A 16,192-nucleotide genomic window follows, 5' to 3' on the forward strand; every position below is an offset into this window, starting at 1 on the left:
GAGTATACAAGATGAATCAAATATTGTTGACTGTGAATGAATGTTTCCTATTGATTAAATCTGATTGTTGAAGGAAGGAACAATTAAGGAAGGTGGTTGCATTAAATGTTTTTGCATAAAGAACACACAAATAATCAGTTGAGTGGCTCAAGAAGATCAAAATATTTCCAGTAGACAAGATGTTATTGCTATGGGAATATCACAAATATCCAGTCGACAAGACATCAAGACACAAGGAAGATGAAGATTACTAAATGTAGTAAGCAGAACTCATAGATCGATCAAAAAATGAAAGAAGATGCAATTAATGATGGCGACCAATCAACAATAGGGTATATTTCTTAGAGGCTTGAGAAGACCACTTTTGAATGTCCCTTTAGAGGGAAAGTCAATGATGATTGCAGATGACTACTAAGGGTAGTTAAGTAGTAGGTGGATTTGTGGAGTGAAAGAGAGAAGAGTGTGTATGCTTTGAATCAAAGTGCATAAAAGAATTGAAAGTAGAAATCAAGAAAGTATGAGGTAGAGAAGGTAAAACAGAGAATGTGAAAAGTGCGACAGGTAATCCACACCAAGTGAAGCAGAGACGAAGGACAAAAGATGAATACTTCAGAGCAGTGAGATGAGAGTAGAAAGTAGACAGAGAAGAAAATAGGGGTGAAGGGAAGAAGACCAGAGAGTGCAGAGCTGAGGTAGATAATACAAAAGGTTATACACAAAAATTATGTCATAGAAAGAGGAGTGATCAAAGCATAAATCAAAGAGCTGGTTGCAAAGAGAATAAGTGGACAAAAGGTAGAGTGTAGGGATTGATAATAGATATCAAAGAGAAGAGGACAAAGTTTGCGAGAAGAAAAGAATTAATTCAATCTCTAGTGTAGAACAATTGTGAGTTACAAAACTTCATTTGTAACAAGGTACTCTATTAGTTATTGTAATTTACTCATTGTAATAATCTAAGTTGGTTCTCAAATAGGGGGTTGGTTCTCCTTTGGGTTGGTGCCCATAAATTTGTAATCGTCCGAGTTGGTACTCAGAAAGGGGGTTGGTGCTCCTTTAGGTTGGTGCCCATAAATGTGTAATCAATCTTTTACTTGTGAAGCTGGATTAGAGTAGTAGTCTCTGGCAGCATTTCTCACTGAGGTTTTTCCCCACCATGGGTTTTCCTCATATATCTTGTGTTATGTTATTGCCTTGTGTGTGTGTGCTAATGGGTTTAATATCTCTTCTCATAGTTTCTTGAATTTTGTTATTAATGTTTGAATTTATACAGTAAGTTCAAGTTTTTTTAATTACCACTGATTCACCCCCCCTCTCAATGGTCCATTCATGTTCCTTCAACTTCCCAATATCTAATATAGTTGCATGTACACCTACATCATCCTCTAATGGGGGGACATATTTGTCGCACCTCTCCTCCTCATCATCATTTGTAAACTCCACATCATGCACGATAGGTCTTAGCTTGGCTCCTGGTCTCATGACCGAGGGGTAGCCCTGCTCTAAACCAAACTGCTTCATGACTCTATCGAAATAAAATGGGACAATCATATAATTGTGGTGACCCTCTAATAGTTGGTCCCATAGCATATGATGTACTCGTACATGTTATCCCGACCAATCATGCATTTGTTTGTAAGGTCTTCATATGATATCATCAAGTCGTAGGCGATCTATAACAACTCTCTAATATAATAAGTCTCCTCTCTGCTAAGGTCTTGTGCATGGGTACACATGTGCTCTGGGCTCATCAAAGACCACATCTATGGGAAATCCTATAGGCCATGCACATGTAATATGCTCGAACATCCAAACCTAGAGAAGAGTACATGTAATCAAAAATTTTCCCTCGTAGTAGACACAATCTCCCAATTCATGGTACAAATGTGCTAACATATTGTGTCCCCATGCAAACACAGTGTGGTGCTCCTCAACATAGGTTAGTCCTACATGCATGTGACTGCCTTGACCACCCAAATATATGACCAGTTCCATTGTGGCAATCATCAGTCTCCTTACCAATGGGACATCACTTGTCGGATGTAGTAGCCATTAGATACATATGCGACCCCTCATCTCCCTAGGTGTATCTCTCCTAACATAATATATTTGAACCCTCCTCATCTTTTCTCATGATCTAGGTGAGTCATATCTCATAGCCCCCCCCTCACTGGTAATCGTAGGATGTGGTATACATCCTCTAACGTGATTGTCATCTCCCTGATAGGAAGGTAGAGTGTTGATGTATCAGGATCCTATCTCTATCAAGGCCAACTACCTAGAGAATTCTTTTCTCATCCAATGAAAGGTGAAGGATTTTTCTTTTTAGATGGTTGTATATATGGCCTGAGGTATGCTCTCGTAAATATGGTATCTCTTACACGAATCTAACATCATGCATCAATATACTCATCATCAAAAACATCAAATTATGTTATAAGCCCATGAATGCCACATGGTGCCCCTAGGGGACCAGGGCACCTAAATGGGACCATGGTGCCCAAGTGGGACCATGGCATCCATTCTAGGTGGCCTATGCCAAAATTAGGGTTTTGACAACTAAATCTACCAATCAAAAGATAACAAATCAACAAGGTAGAAATCGGTGAGCCTACCTCATCCAGTGGGATGTCCTCCAGGATTGACTTCCTCAAATTCTCCATTCGAGTAGGCACGTTAGGTTGTCAACATGACATTTTACAATTTGCAGGATCCTCCTCTGCACTACAAGATGAAAAGGTGAATATGACAGTGTTCTTTAAATCACTATTTATAAGGTAATTCTTTAAAAAACCCTAATTTTGCATTTGTACTTAATATTTCACATCTCGAGCTAAAGAACTCTGATTCTTGCCCCATTAGGTGCATTGGAATCATGTTTCAATTATATTTCTTACCAAATGATTCTCCATTAGTTTTGATCTTGTATTGAATCTTGTTGCGAGCATTTGTCACCAATTTTCCTTCATAATTCGAAGTGGTAAAAATGATACCATGTTTCAACATACTTATTAGCAAGCCGAAACGAGGGGGCATATAGGTACCCTCTAATTTCATCACTCTTAGTAAGCATTTTAGGATATTTTGTGATTTCAACTAACAATGTGGTTTTGTAGAATGCGGTTCTTAACATTGTATCATAGATACTGTTGGAGGCTTTGCTCAGCATATTATGGACATATCCTTTTCCCCATGAATGTTTACTTTTTTAGTACTTTATCTTGCATATGCACGTAGTGTCATATGACCACTAAAGTGGGGGATAAATGTAGTGTCGTAAATTATACACCCTTAATTAGGTTTTCTAATTCCATGCTTAGGTTAGCACCATCTTTAGTGTGTCTATTTGCATTTCACACCATAGGATATCTTTAGGCATTTAATTATTAATTTAACTAAACCTACATCCTCTCCCATCAATTTGCATATCATATAATTGGGCCATTGATCTTAGGTGCACCATTTTTTATTTTATCCCAAATTAATCCTAATCTTACCCTAATTTAAATATTTAAGATATATTTTTCACATCTACACCTCTTGGTTTGTGCCACCAAGCTAGATTTAGCATTAGGATCATGCCAACTCACATCCCTAGAAAATCAGAAAAAGTTGCCTAGACCAGGTAGTATCCCAAACTTTTTCCCCCAAATTTGGGGAGCTTAATTTGGTGGTCTTACCCTATTCAAATCCTTCTTAGTGTCAAAATTCATCAATTCCAAGTCAAACTTTTATCAAATTTAAAATTAGGGTTTCATATATATGGTGCTTCTTTCCCTCATTTGAGAAATCCAATCTAGCAATTTGAAAGGAGATCCTTGTGAAGTAAAAGTGTTGTTGACTTGTGAAGTCTCAGATTTACAATTCATCCATCAATCAAGCCTTTTCCAATAGTTTCATCAATTATGGAAGCTTTACGAGATATTGAAGAATGATAAGGAAATCACCAATTGTTGATTGGCTTGTACCTCTTCCTTAGGATTTGGTATGATTTCATGTTGTTTTCATGTCTCTATGTTGAGCTTCAGATCTACATCACATTATGTTTCAAATTTGCATTATTTCTTTATACTTACACTACAATTGTGATTTAAAGCATTCTCATTACAGGCATTTAGGGTTTGTTGAAAAATATAGGGTAGAACTCTAGTTTGCATTTAGCTCATAGAAATATTACAAACACATAAGATTCAAGGACACACACACATTTTTAGTTACATTATTAGCTATTTGTGGAGGTGGAAATCACCAAAACAAAGGGTTTGACTAATGAAATGCCCTATGTAGACATAAACACACCATTTTTAGGTTTGCAGGTGCAGTTATAGGTTTCCATTAGAGCAGACAAATTCTGGGAAGTCTCAGTAGATATGAATGGATTCTCTCTCAAAAATTAATACTGAATTTCAGGGACCAGAGTGTCCCACACCCTAGTCCTCTAGGACCAAGGCACTCCATGCCCTAGTCCTCCTGGTTTGGCTTCAGATTTCATTGGCAGTACTCAGACAAGCTTAGAATTCTGGTTTCCAGTTTGCAGCTCTTCACTGTTTCTAAGACTAGGGCGTATAATGCACTGGTCCTGTAAAACCAGCCTTAGTTTTTTGTCATAAGTGCACACCAAAATTCCATTCTCAGATCTGTATTCTTTGTCTCCGTTCTGTTATCATTCAGTTGTTTGTTAGTTTTGTTTAGTCGCATTTATTCAAATTCTCATTGTATATTTGCATCACCTTTACGTTTTACACATTCCCTTTCATATTAGCAAAGGAATAGAAACCCTAGAAGTATCCTTTGACTCTCTTTCACAAGAGTTAGTTAAGGAGTATCGCTCCTCTAGGTGATTTTGTATTCCAACATTTGATGAAAGTGGGGTTAGGTCCTAATACTACCTGATTTTATTTTCACCCAAAATACCTCCTTCCTCCCCTTTTTTGTTATTTCTATCTCTTTATTTATCTCTTTATCTTGCATCTATCTATTTCACTCCCTACTTGTCTCTATATCTTCTCTCCCTCTCTCCTATCTCTCCCTCCCTCCCCCTCTCTCTCTCCCCCCTTTCTATCCCATCCTCACCTCTCTCTCTCTCACTCCTCCCCTCTCTAAATATCTCTATCTCCCCTCTCCCTCACTCTACATACCTCTCCATACCCACATCTCCTCCTACCTCTCTCCTACCTTCCCACTTCTCCCTCCCTCTCCTATCCTCTCTACTTATCTCCCTCTTCCTCTCTCCACGTATTACTCCCTTCCTATATTGAACTCTCTCTTTTCCTCTTTGCTTAACTATGTCTCCCTTCTCCCTCCCTCCCTCTCTTTACAAGACAAGGAAAAGTAAAGAGGGAAGGAGAGAGAGGTGTTTAGATATAGAGGGAAAGATAGATAAGAGAAAGAGGGGGGGGGGGAGAGAGACGTAGGTAGAGAGATAGGTAGTGAAGGAGAGGTTGGGAGGGAGATATTAGAGATGTAGAGGTGAGATAGAGAAAAGTGGTGAGAGAATGAGGGAGATAAATAGAGGCAGTGAGGAAGGTATATATGAATAGATAGAGGAACAAGGGAGATAGAGATAAGTCGAGAGGGAGAGAGTGAGTGATAGAGATAAATGGAGAGGGAAGAGAGAGGTAGAGAGGGAGGGGGAGAGATATGGAGAGAGCGAAGGAGATGTATGCAGAGAAAGAGAGAAGATATAGAGATAAGTAGTTGAAAGGAAGTTTAGGTAGTAGAAAATTCTCCTACACTAACCTCAAAAAGAAGATTATGCAATTTTTTTTAGATCTTTACAATAGTTACATAAATAAACATAAATAACTTGCATACCACAATACCGTGATTTATGTGTGGAAAACCCTTTTGAGAGAAAAACCCCACACTCCAAAATATTGCATATATATTATTCATAAATCAACAACATATTATAATATACTTGCAAATAAAACTTCTCACATGAGTATCACCAATGGAGATCCATAGGCAATAAAACAACCATCAAACTCTCATAATACATCACACTGCACAATTGTAATACAATGCTCTCGTAAAGTAGGGTTACCTTCTCGGGGAAACAAAGCATACATAATATCCACTATTAGATCTATGATATACTGATCAACAATTAAGACTTACAATGATAGATTGAACATAAAATGTGGCTTTCGAGGTACCACCCCTGAACCTCCATTGGGGCACATGACGCTCAAACCCTTTGCTAGGGGGCTATCCCCTTGTATTTCATAAGGGGGGTACCCCGTATACTTGTTTATCAATAGTAGAGAGAGAGAGAGAGAGAGAGAGAGAGAGAGAGAGAGAGAGAGAGAGAGAGAGAGAGAGAGAGAGAGAGAGAGAGAGAGAGAGAGAGAGAGAGAGAGAGAGAGAGAGAGAGAGAGAGAGAGAGAGAGAGAGAGAGATGGGTCTATATCTTGAGGGAGAGAGAAGAAAGTGATAGAGAGAGAGGTAGAGAGAGGGGATAGATAGTGATAGGGAGAGAAATAGGTCTAGATCTTAACAAAGATAGAGTGAGATAGAGAGAGAGGGAGAGAAAGATTACAAGAGCTTGCTAATTATTTAAATTTGAGTAAGTCTAAAAAATGATAAAATCTTCTAAAATCTAGAATCTTCATTAAAAATACTAGAGATCTAAAACCATTCTCAAACATATTGCTAATATGTACATGAAATGTAGTTTAAGTATAAGAAATTAAAAACATGTGTTGAAATATTACAATATAAGAAAGTAAAAGCCCACATTGAAAAGTCATGGATATATTGATAAGAGCGAGTCATGTAGTTCCAAAAGTAACAATTGAAATGAGGCTTGAAATAAATAAATTACAAGCAAATAAATACGGAGACAAATAAATATGACCAATGATACATTTCATTTTATCTTTGAAAATGTAGTATTAGAACTATTCTTCTTGAAGAACACTTTTGAAAACTTGGAATATAAAGTATTAGAAGAGGAAATATAGGCACTGGGATGAATAGAAGAAGACGAGATATCACAAGGCAATCAATTTACCATTTATTGTTTGATTCCCCGATCTATTATGCTAGCACACATATTTGAGATTGGTATATCATTGAAATACACAAAAATGTATTGGATTTTAATGTTAGACAAATGATAATGCATCTTCATTGTGATAAATTGGAAGTGAACAACAATATTGTTCATATGTACTATAGAGTTATGATTGCAATTGACTATTGTATGAAAACAATGTTCAAGACAATTTGAATTTGAAAGTGGCTCAAAAAAGCTCGAGCAAGCTAAGTGAAATATCACAAAGAGTTATGAGGAAGGGAATAAAAGCACTTAAACACATGGTCCTTTAGTTTCCTTGGAAATATCTCAACCAATATACAATCATCATAAATAATAGATTATTTCACTCATAAAATAACAAATGATCTCACATATTGCTAGATCCCCTTTACCATCATATTTTACAATGTGAGGGGCAACAAATACAGGAGGGATGGGGTGAGAAAGAATATCAATTGAGAGGTAAATCCATAGTAACCTCTTGAAAATTAGTTGGGAGAGAGTTGTACTTTCTCTACACTGTATTGGAATGGTGCAAACGACGGGGCATGAAAGGGTTAAAAGACTAAGGAAACCATTGGGAATGCAAGGAAAGAATAAAGGAGCCATATAAAAATGAATAGATGCAAGAAATTAAGTACAAGAGATGTGAAAGGTAGATGACTCAAAAGTAATGTATATCTGTAATATGAGAAGGCATGCAAATGAGTTAGTGCTACTAGATAGAGGTAAGTTGGAAGGTGAATATAGTAAGGAGTAATGTGACCATAATGGTAGATAGGTTGGAACAAACATAATTAGGGAAGGGGACGAGTAAAAGAAGTATGATATGCACAAGAAGGGTAAGGGAGAGAAATTCGAGGTCGAGTTTATAAAGGAAGGGGAACTTGATGTGAACATGTGAAGGCAGAGAACTTGTGTTTGATTCTTTAAATTTAATGTGATACATATAACGTGATTTCAAGAATCTAAATGTCTCTGGTCTCAACCTATAACCTAACACACACTCCATAATCAAATGTTCAACATCCTATTGTACATGAATACAAACAACACATTTATGCCAATATACCAATTAGTTCAACATACGGCTACAGACTTTGGTTACAGAAAGAAATTATAAATTAATGTCCATCTAAGTATTTTTTGGTTGCTTGTAGTTCATGTAGATACTTCCACATAACGTATATAACACATATTCAAAATCTATATACTCTTATTCAACCTTATATCCCAACACAATCTCCACAATGAAATGTTCAACATCGCACTTTACAAAGTATAAAACAAACACATTTATGCAAATATAAAAACTAATAATAGTTCAAATTTCCTTTTCTTCTCAAATATTGAACCATAGTTAAATAAAATGAACATCATAGACAACAAACACACCTAAACATAAACAATATGATCACTATAATAGACATATAAACAAACCCATAAACTCTAATCAAACCTTTAAGTTTGACATCTTTTTATGTAAAAAATAACTTTACATCCAACCAAAAGAGCAAATGGGCATCATAAGAAGATCTAAAGGTCTCTAAAAAAAGGAACAAGAAGTAAAATCAGACCATGGATGACAAAGATAATTAGCTTACAAGATTAATGGAAAACACAAGATAAAACAAAAAGGAAAATATAAAAACACTTTTCATATCCTCAATAAAAAAGAGAACGAAAGAAAACACCGCCGGCCGTTGATAAGCTGCAATCTAACGGCTCGGAGATAACGACTCTAGTTATACTCAATCCGTGGCAAAACATGAAAAATAACAACACACCGTCCGATCAACACCATCAATTAAATCCCAGCCGTCGATCTGGAGCCAATGGGCCCCGCAAGCCCCACGCCCGGTGGCTACTTAGACCTCATTTCCTCACCTCTACTGCACACAACGAATCAAAGCAGTTTCTTCATATCGGGGCCGAAGTATATTCATTGTGTTTCTATCCTATATAGTGGCGTATACTCACTGTGTATCTGTCATATTTGAAAATTTTCGCGCATAGTTTGAAAACGTCTTAGGCGTCCAAGGTTCGAGTCTATCTGCTCGCGAAGGTAAATTTTTTTTCTGCAATGGCTACTCCCGCAACTAAGGTCGCTAAGAAGGCAAAGGCTCCCAGGGCTGCCAAAGCCCCTCCTGCACATCCTTCCTACATACAGGTATGAAAAATCTCTATCCTTTTTATTTCATCTAGGTTTTACACGCATGGAGACATTTTCTAGGGTTTCACTATACTTCCAGATTTTATCTTTTTCCAAGCTTTGGACTAAAATAGTGGCGATTTTTGTCTGTTATCAGATGATTACAGAGGCAATTGTTACGCTTAAGGAGAGGACAGGTTCAAGCCAGTCGGCCATTGCCAAGTTCATCGGTGAGAAATACAAGAAAGATCTCCCTGCTAACTATGGTAAGATGCTTCTGGTTCAGCTACGGAAGTTCACCAAATCTGGCAAGCTTGTTCAGCTGAAGCGGTCCTACAAATTGTCTGAAACTTTGAAATCCGCTGCTGTAAAGGCAGCTAAGAAGTCCGCTGCCCCAAAGCCAAAGAAGGCAGAAGGAGAGAAGAAGAAACCGGCCAAGGCGGTCGCCAAGCCCAAGCCCAAGGCCGCAGCACCGGCTGCTTCGGTAGCCAAGCCCAAGCCAAAGGCAAAGGCTCCCGCTAAGCCTGCCGCTAAAGCTGCAGCTAAGCCTAAAGCTAAGCCTGCTGCAAAGAAGGTGGTCGCAAAGAAGCCCGCCGCCAAACCTGCCGCCAAAAAGGCGTCTGTTAAGAAGGCCGTAAAGCCTGCTCCAAAGGTCCCCAAGGTTGAGAAGCCTGCTACTCCTGCGCTTCCAACGCCAAAGAAGCCTGCTCCAGCCCCTGCTAAAAAGGCGGCGACGCCAAAGAAGGCGAAGACTCCCGCAAAGAAGGCCGCTACTCCAAAGAAGGCCGCCACTCCAAAGAAAGCAGCGACTCCCAAGAAAGCTGCAACCCCCGCCCGGAAGACTCCCAAAAGAGGGCCCCCTGCCAAAAAGGCTAAGAAGTGAGAAGGGGGAAACAATGTTTTTTTCTTCCTCACACATTTAATGGTGTTTGTGAACACCACCATTTACTCAGAAATTCGTTACATTGACCCTCGATAGTTTTAGGGCTGGATTCTCATTACTTCTTTGCTAACTTGTTCTTACTCTGTAATCCCATGGGGAAAATCGATTTCTACTTCAAAGTGACCGACCTTGGAACGCCCTGACTTTGGAAGGAAATTGTATTGTACTGTATTTCGGATTTGTATGAATTAATTCACAGTTTGTCTGATCTTTTCATGGCTCTGTTGTTTTCGCCTGAGTTTTATGTTTTGAAGGCATTACATTCAATTCTAAATTTGGCAATGATGGGTTTTAATATTTTCTGAATTCAAATCTTTGTTTTGCTCTGCGACACAGAGACATGGATTTAAAAATCGTTCATTGAGCGTTCCATCTGAGTAGGATATTTGTATAAGTTGACTTTCTGGTCTTCGAGGATTTATGCGTTGGAATTGTCATTTTTTCACGCCTTGGTAATGAAGGTTCCATTGGTAGTTGGTACTGTGCGGACGGACATTTTTAGAAGTTGATGCAATGATTTTCCCTGTCACTGCCCAGCTGGACGGAAAATACGTTTTGATAATAAAAAAGTACAGGGGTGGGAAACTCAAATCTGAAAAGACTTTCAAGTAGGTAATCGATTTTTGAACTACCGTTGTCAGCTCTAGGTTGGATATCTGATAAATTGCAGCTGGAATGAGAAAAAATGGCTTGAAAAATTCATTGATTTCCATGAAATTTGGTTGCTTCTAAGATGGTGTTTGTGCCGTGAGTCTACTTATTTAAAAAAAAAAAGAATTGAGAAGCCCGTGAGACTCGAACTCGGCACCTTTGTGGGGTTGAGTTTTTTTTGTCAATGCAATCAGTTTTTAATTAATTTTAAATTTGCTTTCCAAAATTTGAGTGTTTTTAGTGTGCCCTTTATAATTTTTTTTTCTGTACATGGCGTGAACTAGGGGATTTTTAATTTTTTTGGAAAAGATTAAAGCTATTTTTAGAAGCTTTGTTTGAAGTAAGGATTAAGGCATTGGATTCTCTAGAATGAAAATATACTTTGTACTGGCTTAAGCTTAAAGGAATTTATCGTTTAAAATAGTGTAATTCAAGTGATCGAGTATAAGGGGGAAATTTAAATCGAAAAATTATTGCGGTTGGGTATTTTTAATCTTTGTTCTTTATTTGGCCGTCAACGGCAAGTCTCTTTTGAGAAGGATTCCTAACGTCATTTAATGGTTTTGGATGATGCCGATAGGGTTTGTCAGCCTAGCTTTTTCCTTCTGGACTTTTCGGAGAAGTTTTCGGGTGTTCAACAAAGGTTTATTTATCAGTTTTTCTATAAAATGTTTTTTTTGTTTTTTTTGGAAGTTTAATTTTGTTGAGTTGTGGATGGGACTCGAAATAGTTTTTGATTGAACTTTGTATGAGTTGATAGGGCTCAGATAGCATTATGGTGCCCACGGATAAACTCCTCTCCCATCTAAATATCTTTTCAATAAAGTTTAAAATTACTGGATATTTTATTCAAGGGCAGAATTTAAGGTAGCATTTGTGATATTTGTAGGGAAAAGAGCGTACCTTTTTATATTTTAAAGTTTATTTTATATTATTTTGTGAGATATTTTAACATAAAGTTTTATTTTAAGTAATTATTTTAGCGTTTTAGTTGATCTTGATTTTTTATTCAATATTTTATTGTCTTACTATTGTTCTTAGTCTATTTTTAAAACCTTGAAAACCTTTGACTAGATCATGAATTTGGACTAATTAGATCTCTCTATTTTTAAATTTAAAATTTACCATTCTACCCCAAGGGATATGATCTACTAGTCAAGCATGCTCAAATAGTTGTTATAGGGGTCTTAAAGTGGGGAAACCAGTGGAGCATGTTGGGCCCCACAGTGGAGCATGCTAGATATCAACTAATGCTTATCTTTTAACCATCAATATGAATGAAATGAACCACAATGTACACATCATATTTGTCTTATATTAAGTATATATTTTCCCTGACCCATTAATTAGCCTAAAAGGGTTAATCCTTTCGAAGATTTGGTGAGAAAATTGATATGGATACCTCTAGATAGACAATTTGGTGTCGGTGTGGTGAGAAATCATGATGGTGTGTGGTTCTGGCTAGATGCAATCAAGGCTTAGGGGTGAGCACAAACAATGATGTCGAAGCGAATGCAACACTTCTAGCAATTCATCTAGCCAAAAGGTTGGGAGTGGTGAACTTGCATTTAGAAGGAGACTCAAAGATTATTATCCAAGCTATAATGAAAGGAAAAGCAATACATTGGAAAACAGACAAGATAATTTAGATCATCAACAAACAACTAAGTGAGTTTCATAAATTCAAAGTCTCACACATAAGAAGAGAGGGTAACCAAGAGGCAGATGCTCAAGCCAAAGATGCAGTTATATCCCACCGAGAGAGATCAAATGGTGTTGATGAAGAGATTGTTCCAAAATAGATGCAAGGTAGACAAGTCTTTTGAGAGGACTATACCAACAATTAATCAATGTCATATCAAGAACGGTGAAGTTTATTGAGGAAACCGTTGGTATGCAAACCGAGAGGATTGATTCAAGAATTGAGAGAATGGGAGATTAAATGGAACTCGCGTGGATCATAACAAGAAATGGGAAGGATGTACAACTACAACGCATTGAATGCAAACTACATCAATGGTGTAAATGGCGGTGGAGATTGGAGGTACACATTGCACGTGTAACGAGTGGTTGAGGGGGCCAACATTCCAAATTACTAATTATATCAAGCAATTAACTTCGGCTTTTGAACACGAAACTCTAAAAATCCTCCAAGTTGGTTCGACTAGGGTGGATGGTTATGATGCGCCATTAATTAGAGGCTCGAAAGATTGTTTGGAATGAATTATTTGCATTTAAGGCAATCCTGAGAGTGAGTGTGTCATTAACATCTTGGAGAAGATTGGTGTGTCGTGAGGGCTTTCTAGAGGAGATAAACATGGAGGCTAACTTTTCTCTATAGTCTGCCAAGCCGATGGTGGCTATTTGGGGCCAAATTATTGATGAAAGGTTGGCAAACATTTTCATCTTTGACGACCAAGATTTCCTTACTCGGGCCAAAATGGTTTCGGGGAATGAGTATCTCAAGGCCCAATTCAGATACCCCACAAATGCAGATATTGTCTCCATGTTCCTTGCTTGGTGCCTTGAGTTGGAGATGAGGGACATTGTAAAATGGATAATGTAGAGCAGCATAAGGAAGGTGTGGTTGCAGGGCTTGGATAGATTCTTAGGAATGGCATGAGATGGGGATGGGTTTGTTTGTCTGGGTGGAGATTGGATACATGTGAGCGAATTCGCCCCACCCTTGAGGCCATTTCTCATTTGGAGTGCAAATTGCAATAAGGAAGTATGCAGGGCTTCTACGCAAATGAGAGTGAACGGGGTGAAGGCTTTAATCAAATCTCGAGAGGCTCAAAAAATTCAAAAGGAACTTGCAAAATGGGGATCGTGCAATGAGTACCTAGCTATAAAGGTGGTTGAATTTCTCCCAAAACGCAAGAGAGGCCGCCCGGTGGGATTGAGGAAAGCAAAAAGGGTAAGTCGTTTGCAGCGAGGTGAGTCATCCGGGGCAAGGAATGAACCAGAGGCCATGATAAGGGAAGTTGCACAGGTTGAGGTGATCAAAGGAAAAGGAAAGGCGATAATGGAGGCAAGTTAGGAGGAGCATTGCCATTTTGCCCTGTTTTATTTTTGTTGATGATCATTGATATGCCGAATGTAAAAGATAGATATTGAATGATTAGGATTCGATCAATTGGTAGCTTATGAATGTTTAGTATATTTCCGAGTTTCTGAGAATGAGGAAGAACTCTGGATGTAAATATTTTTTGATATCAATGCACAAACCTATTAACTAATAAAAACAAAAGTATATATTTGTCCCCAAAAAGAATATTTATGAATAGTCTGAGAAATTAAAGCATATTTATAATGCTTTTGACACAACCCATATTGATTTGACAGTGATAAGATATGTAACACAACATTAAAATTTGCTCCACACATAGGGCATAAAGGACTTAACACTCCTTCTCACATATATTGACCACCCAACCCATATACACTGTTTTCTAAAAGGGGATGCCATGCCAACATATTACAAGACACTCCTTCCCATCACTTGGTCATATAAGAGCCCTTGAATGTTAGTGTATTTCTAATTCAAAGTACTCTATACAAAAGCTAATGCCATGTGTCCCATTTATCAAACTCAACCGCCCATCTACTAGTCATTTCCACTTGCTTTCAACATAGAGAAATTATAAGGCCACCAATGAATCCATCAAAATATTAAGAAACAAATCAAACAATCCATAATATACAAGCATTCAACCAAACCAATCAACTCTACAATTTATGGCACATTTGAAATTTGTAAAATCTAATCTACCAACACAATCAAAACAACAAGAGCAAATTTTATTTCTTCAATTCAAACAAGCCTTCCATAAATCACTAATGAGACCAATTCAATTTATTATAGTTTTCTACATTTTATTGGTGGCATTGATGTGAGAAGATGATGCATGATCAGACGATTACCAATGGGACCTTGCGTATTCTTCCAGGTATTATTTTAGTCCATAATACAATCTACATGCCTATTTCTTCCCTACTTTTTGTTATTGTGGTTGCCAATGTGCTATAAGTGTATATCTAGGGTATTGAGTTATATTGTTTATGCTTGGGAATGCCAATTTGTTAAATAAGATGCAAATATTCTACCCAATTTGGTGTATTGTTTCTACTTGTGAATGCATATATATGTGGTTTTAAGTTATATTGTAAATATGCTTGTGTTCTATTGTATACTATCTGAATATTATACCTAGTTTGTTGTAAGTGCATGACAATGTTTAGAGTTTATATTGTTTAAACATGTCAATGTATATATGTTGTATTCAATGGAAATGTCCCTCCCAATGTGCTGTAAATGCACATACGGGGTTCTAAGTTATATTGTAAGTGCATCTTTGGGATTTTCAATTATATTGTTAATGCCTATAAATGCCTATCTGTTGTCAAGCATCACTGTGAAAATGAGGTTATATTTGTAATGCTTGTTTATGCCTACTTGTTGTACATGATGTAGATGTTCTTCCCACTTATCTCTAAGCGCATAGGTGTGGTTATATTGTTTATGCATGTGAATGCCTATCTATCGTATACCCTATAAATGTTCTACCCATTGTGGTGCAAGTTATATTCATGCTTGTCTATTTAATATAAATTCTTGATAGTTGTAGCTAATAGGGTTTATGTTAATAATTGTTAATGTGGGTGGCCAAGAGAGAAAGAGTAGATTATGCGTGTTAAATGTGATGAAGTGGATGTTGTGTGAGGATGTTTTAACCTCTGTTTATTGCTATTTGGCCTATAAGATGAAAATGTTGTAGCTAGTGTAATGCAAGTGCATACATGAAATATTTGTCAAAATATTATTGTGACCATCTTTTAAACTATTGATGGCCACCTCTTCTATAGGATATTTTGGTTCTTTGCAAATTCCCATCTATTTGATAGGATGCAAATGTTCTACCTACTGTATATGTAACTGCATATATGATTTTTTAATTTTACTATTTATGTCAACTTGAAAACATCAAAGTAAATTGCTAAAAGAACCCAAATTGTAAACATATTACAAATTAGAAATACTCAAAATGTACACCTAATTTTGTAAGCAACAAACTTGCATAGGAAAATCATTTACTAATATTGTATTCAAGCATCACTATCAATTTAGAAGTCAACTTACATACAAAAAAAACTCATTGGTTACCAGAATGGAAAGTATTATTGCTTGCCAATAATAGTGAAAAATTTATTTTGTTTCCTCAACTTGTTTTGATTCTTACTTGGTTCATGTTTATTATTGTCTTTAGATGACAAAGAAAGCTCAAACTAGAACTCGATCTACCAAAAAAGAGCCTTGACAAGGTGGCCTACATATAAAGAGGAGTTACATTCCCCCAAATGGTGACCCTCCTGTTATCATGGATGACATTGTTGAACACACCCG

At 37.2% G+C, this 16,192-nt stretch overlaps 1 protein-coding gene across 1 annotated transcript; it reads left to right on the forward strand.

The window, feature by feature from the left end:
* Positions 1-8,932: 8,932 nt before the first annotated feature.
* Positions 8,933-10,353, forward strand: LOC131060740 (histone H1). The gene is made up of 2 exons (XM_057994108.2): positions 8,933-9,212; positions 9,352-10,353. Exons 1-2 carry the CDS (start codon positions 9,126-9,128, stop codon positions 10,075-10,077), a joined length of 813 nt encoding a protein of 270 aa, XP_057850091.1. The 5' UTR covers positions 8,933-9,125; the 3' UTR covers positions 10,078-10,353.
* Positions 10,354-16,192: the final 5,839 nt, after the last annotated feature.

This window comes from Cryptomeria japonica, chromosome 10 (genome assembly GCF_030272615.1).
Source record: "Cryptomeria japonica chromosome 10, Sugi_1.0, whole genome shotgun sequence".
Taxonomy (NCBI): domain Eukaryota; kingdom Viridiplantae; phylum Streptophyta; class Pinopsida; order Cupressales; family Cupressaceae; genus Cryptomeria; species Cryptomeria japonica.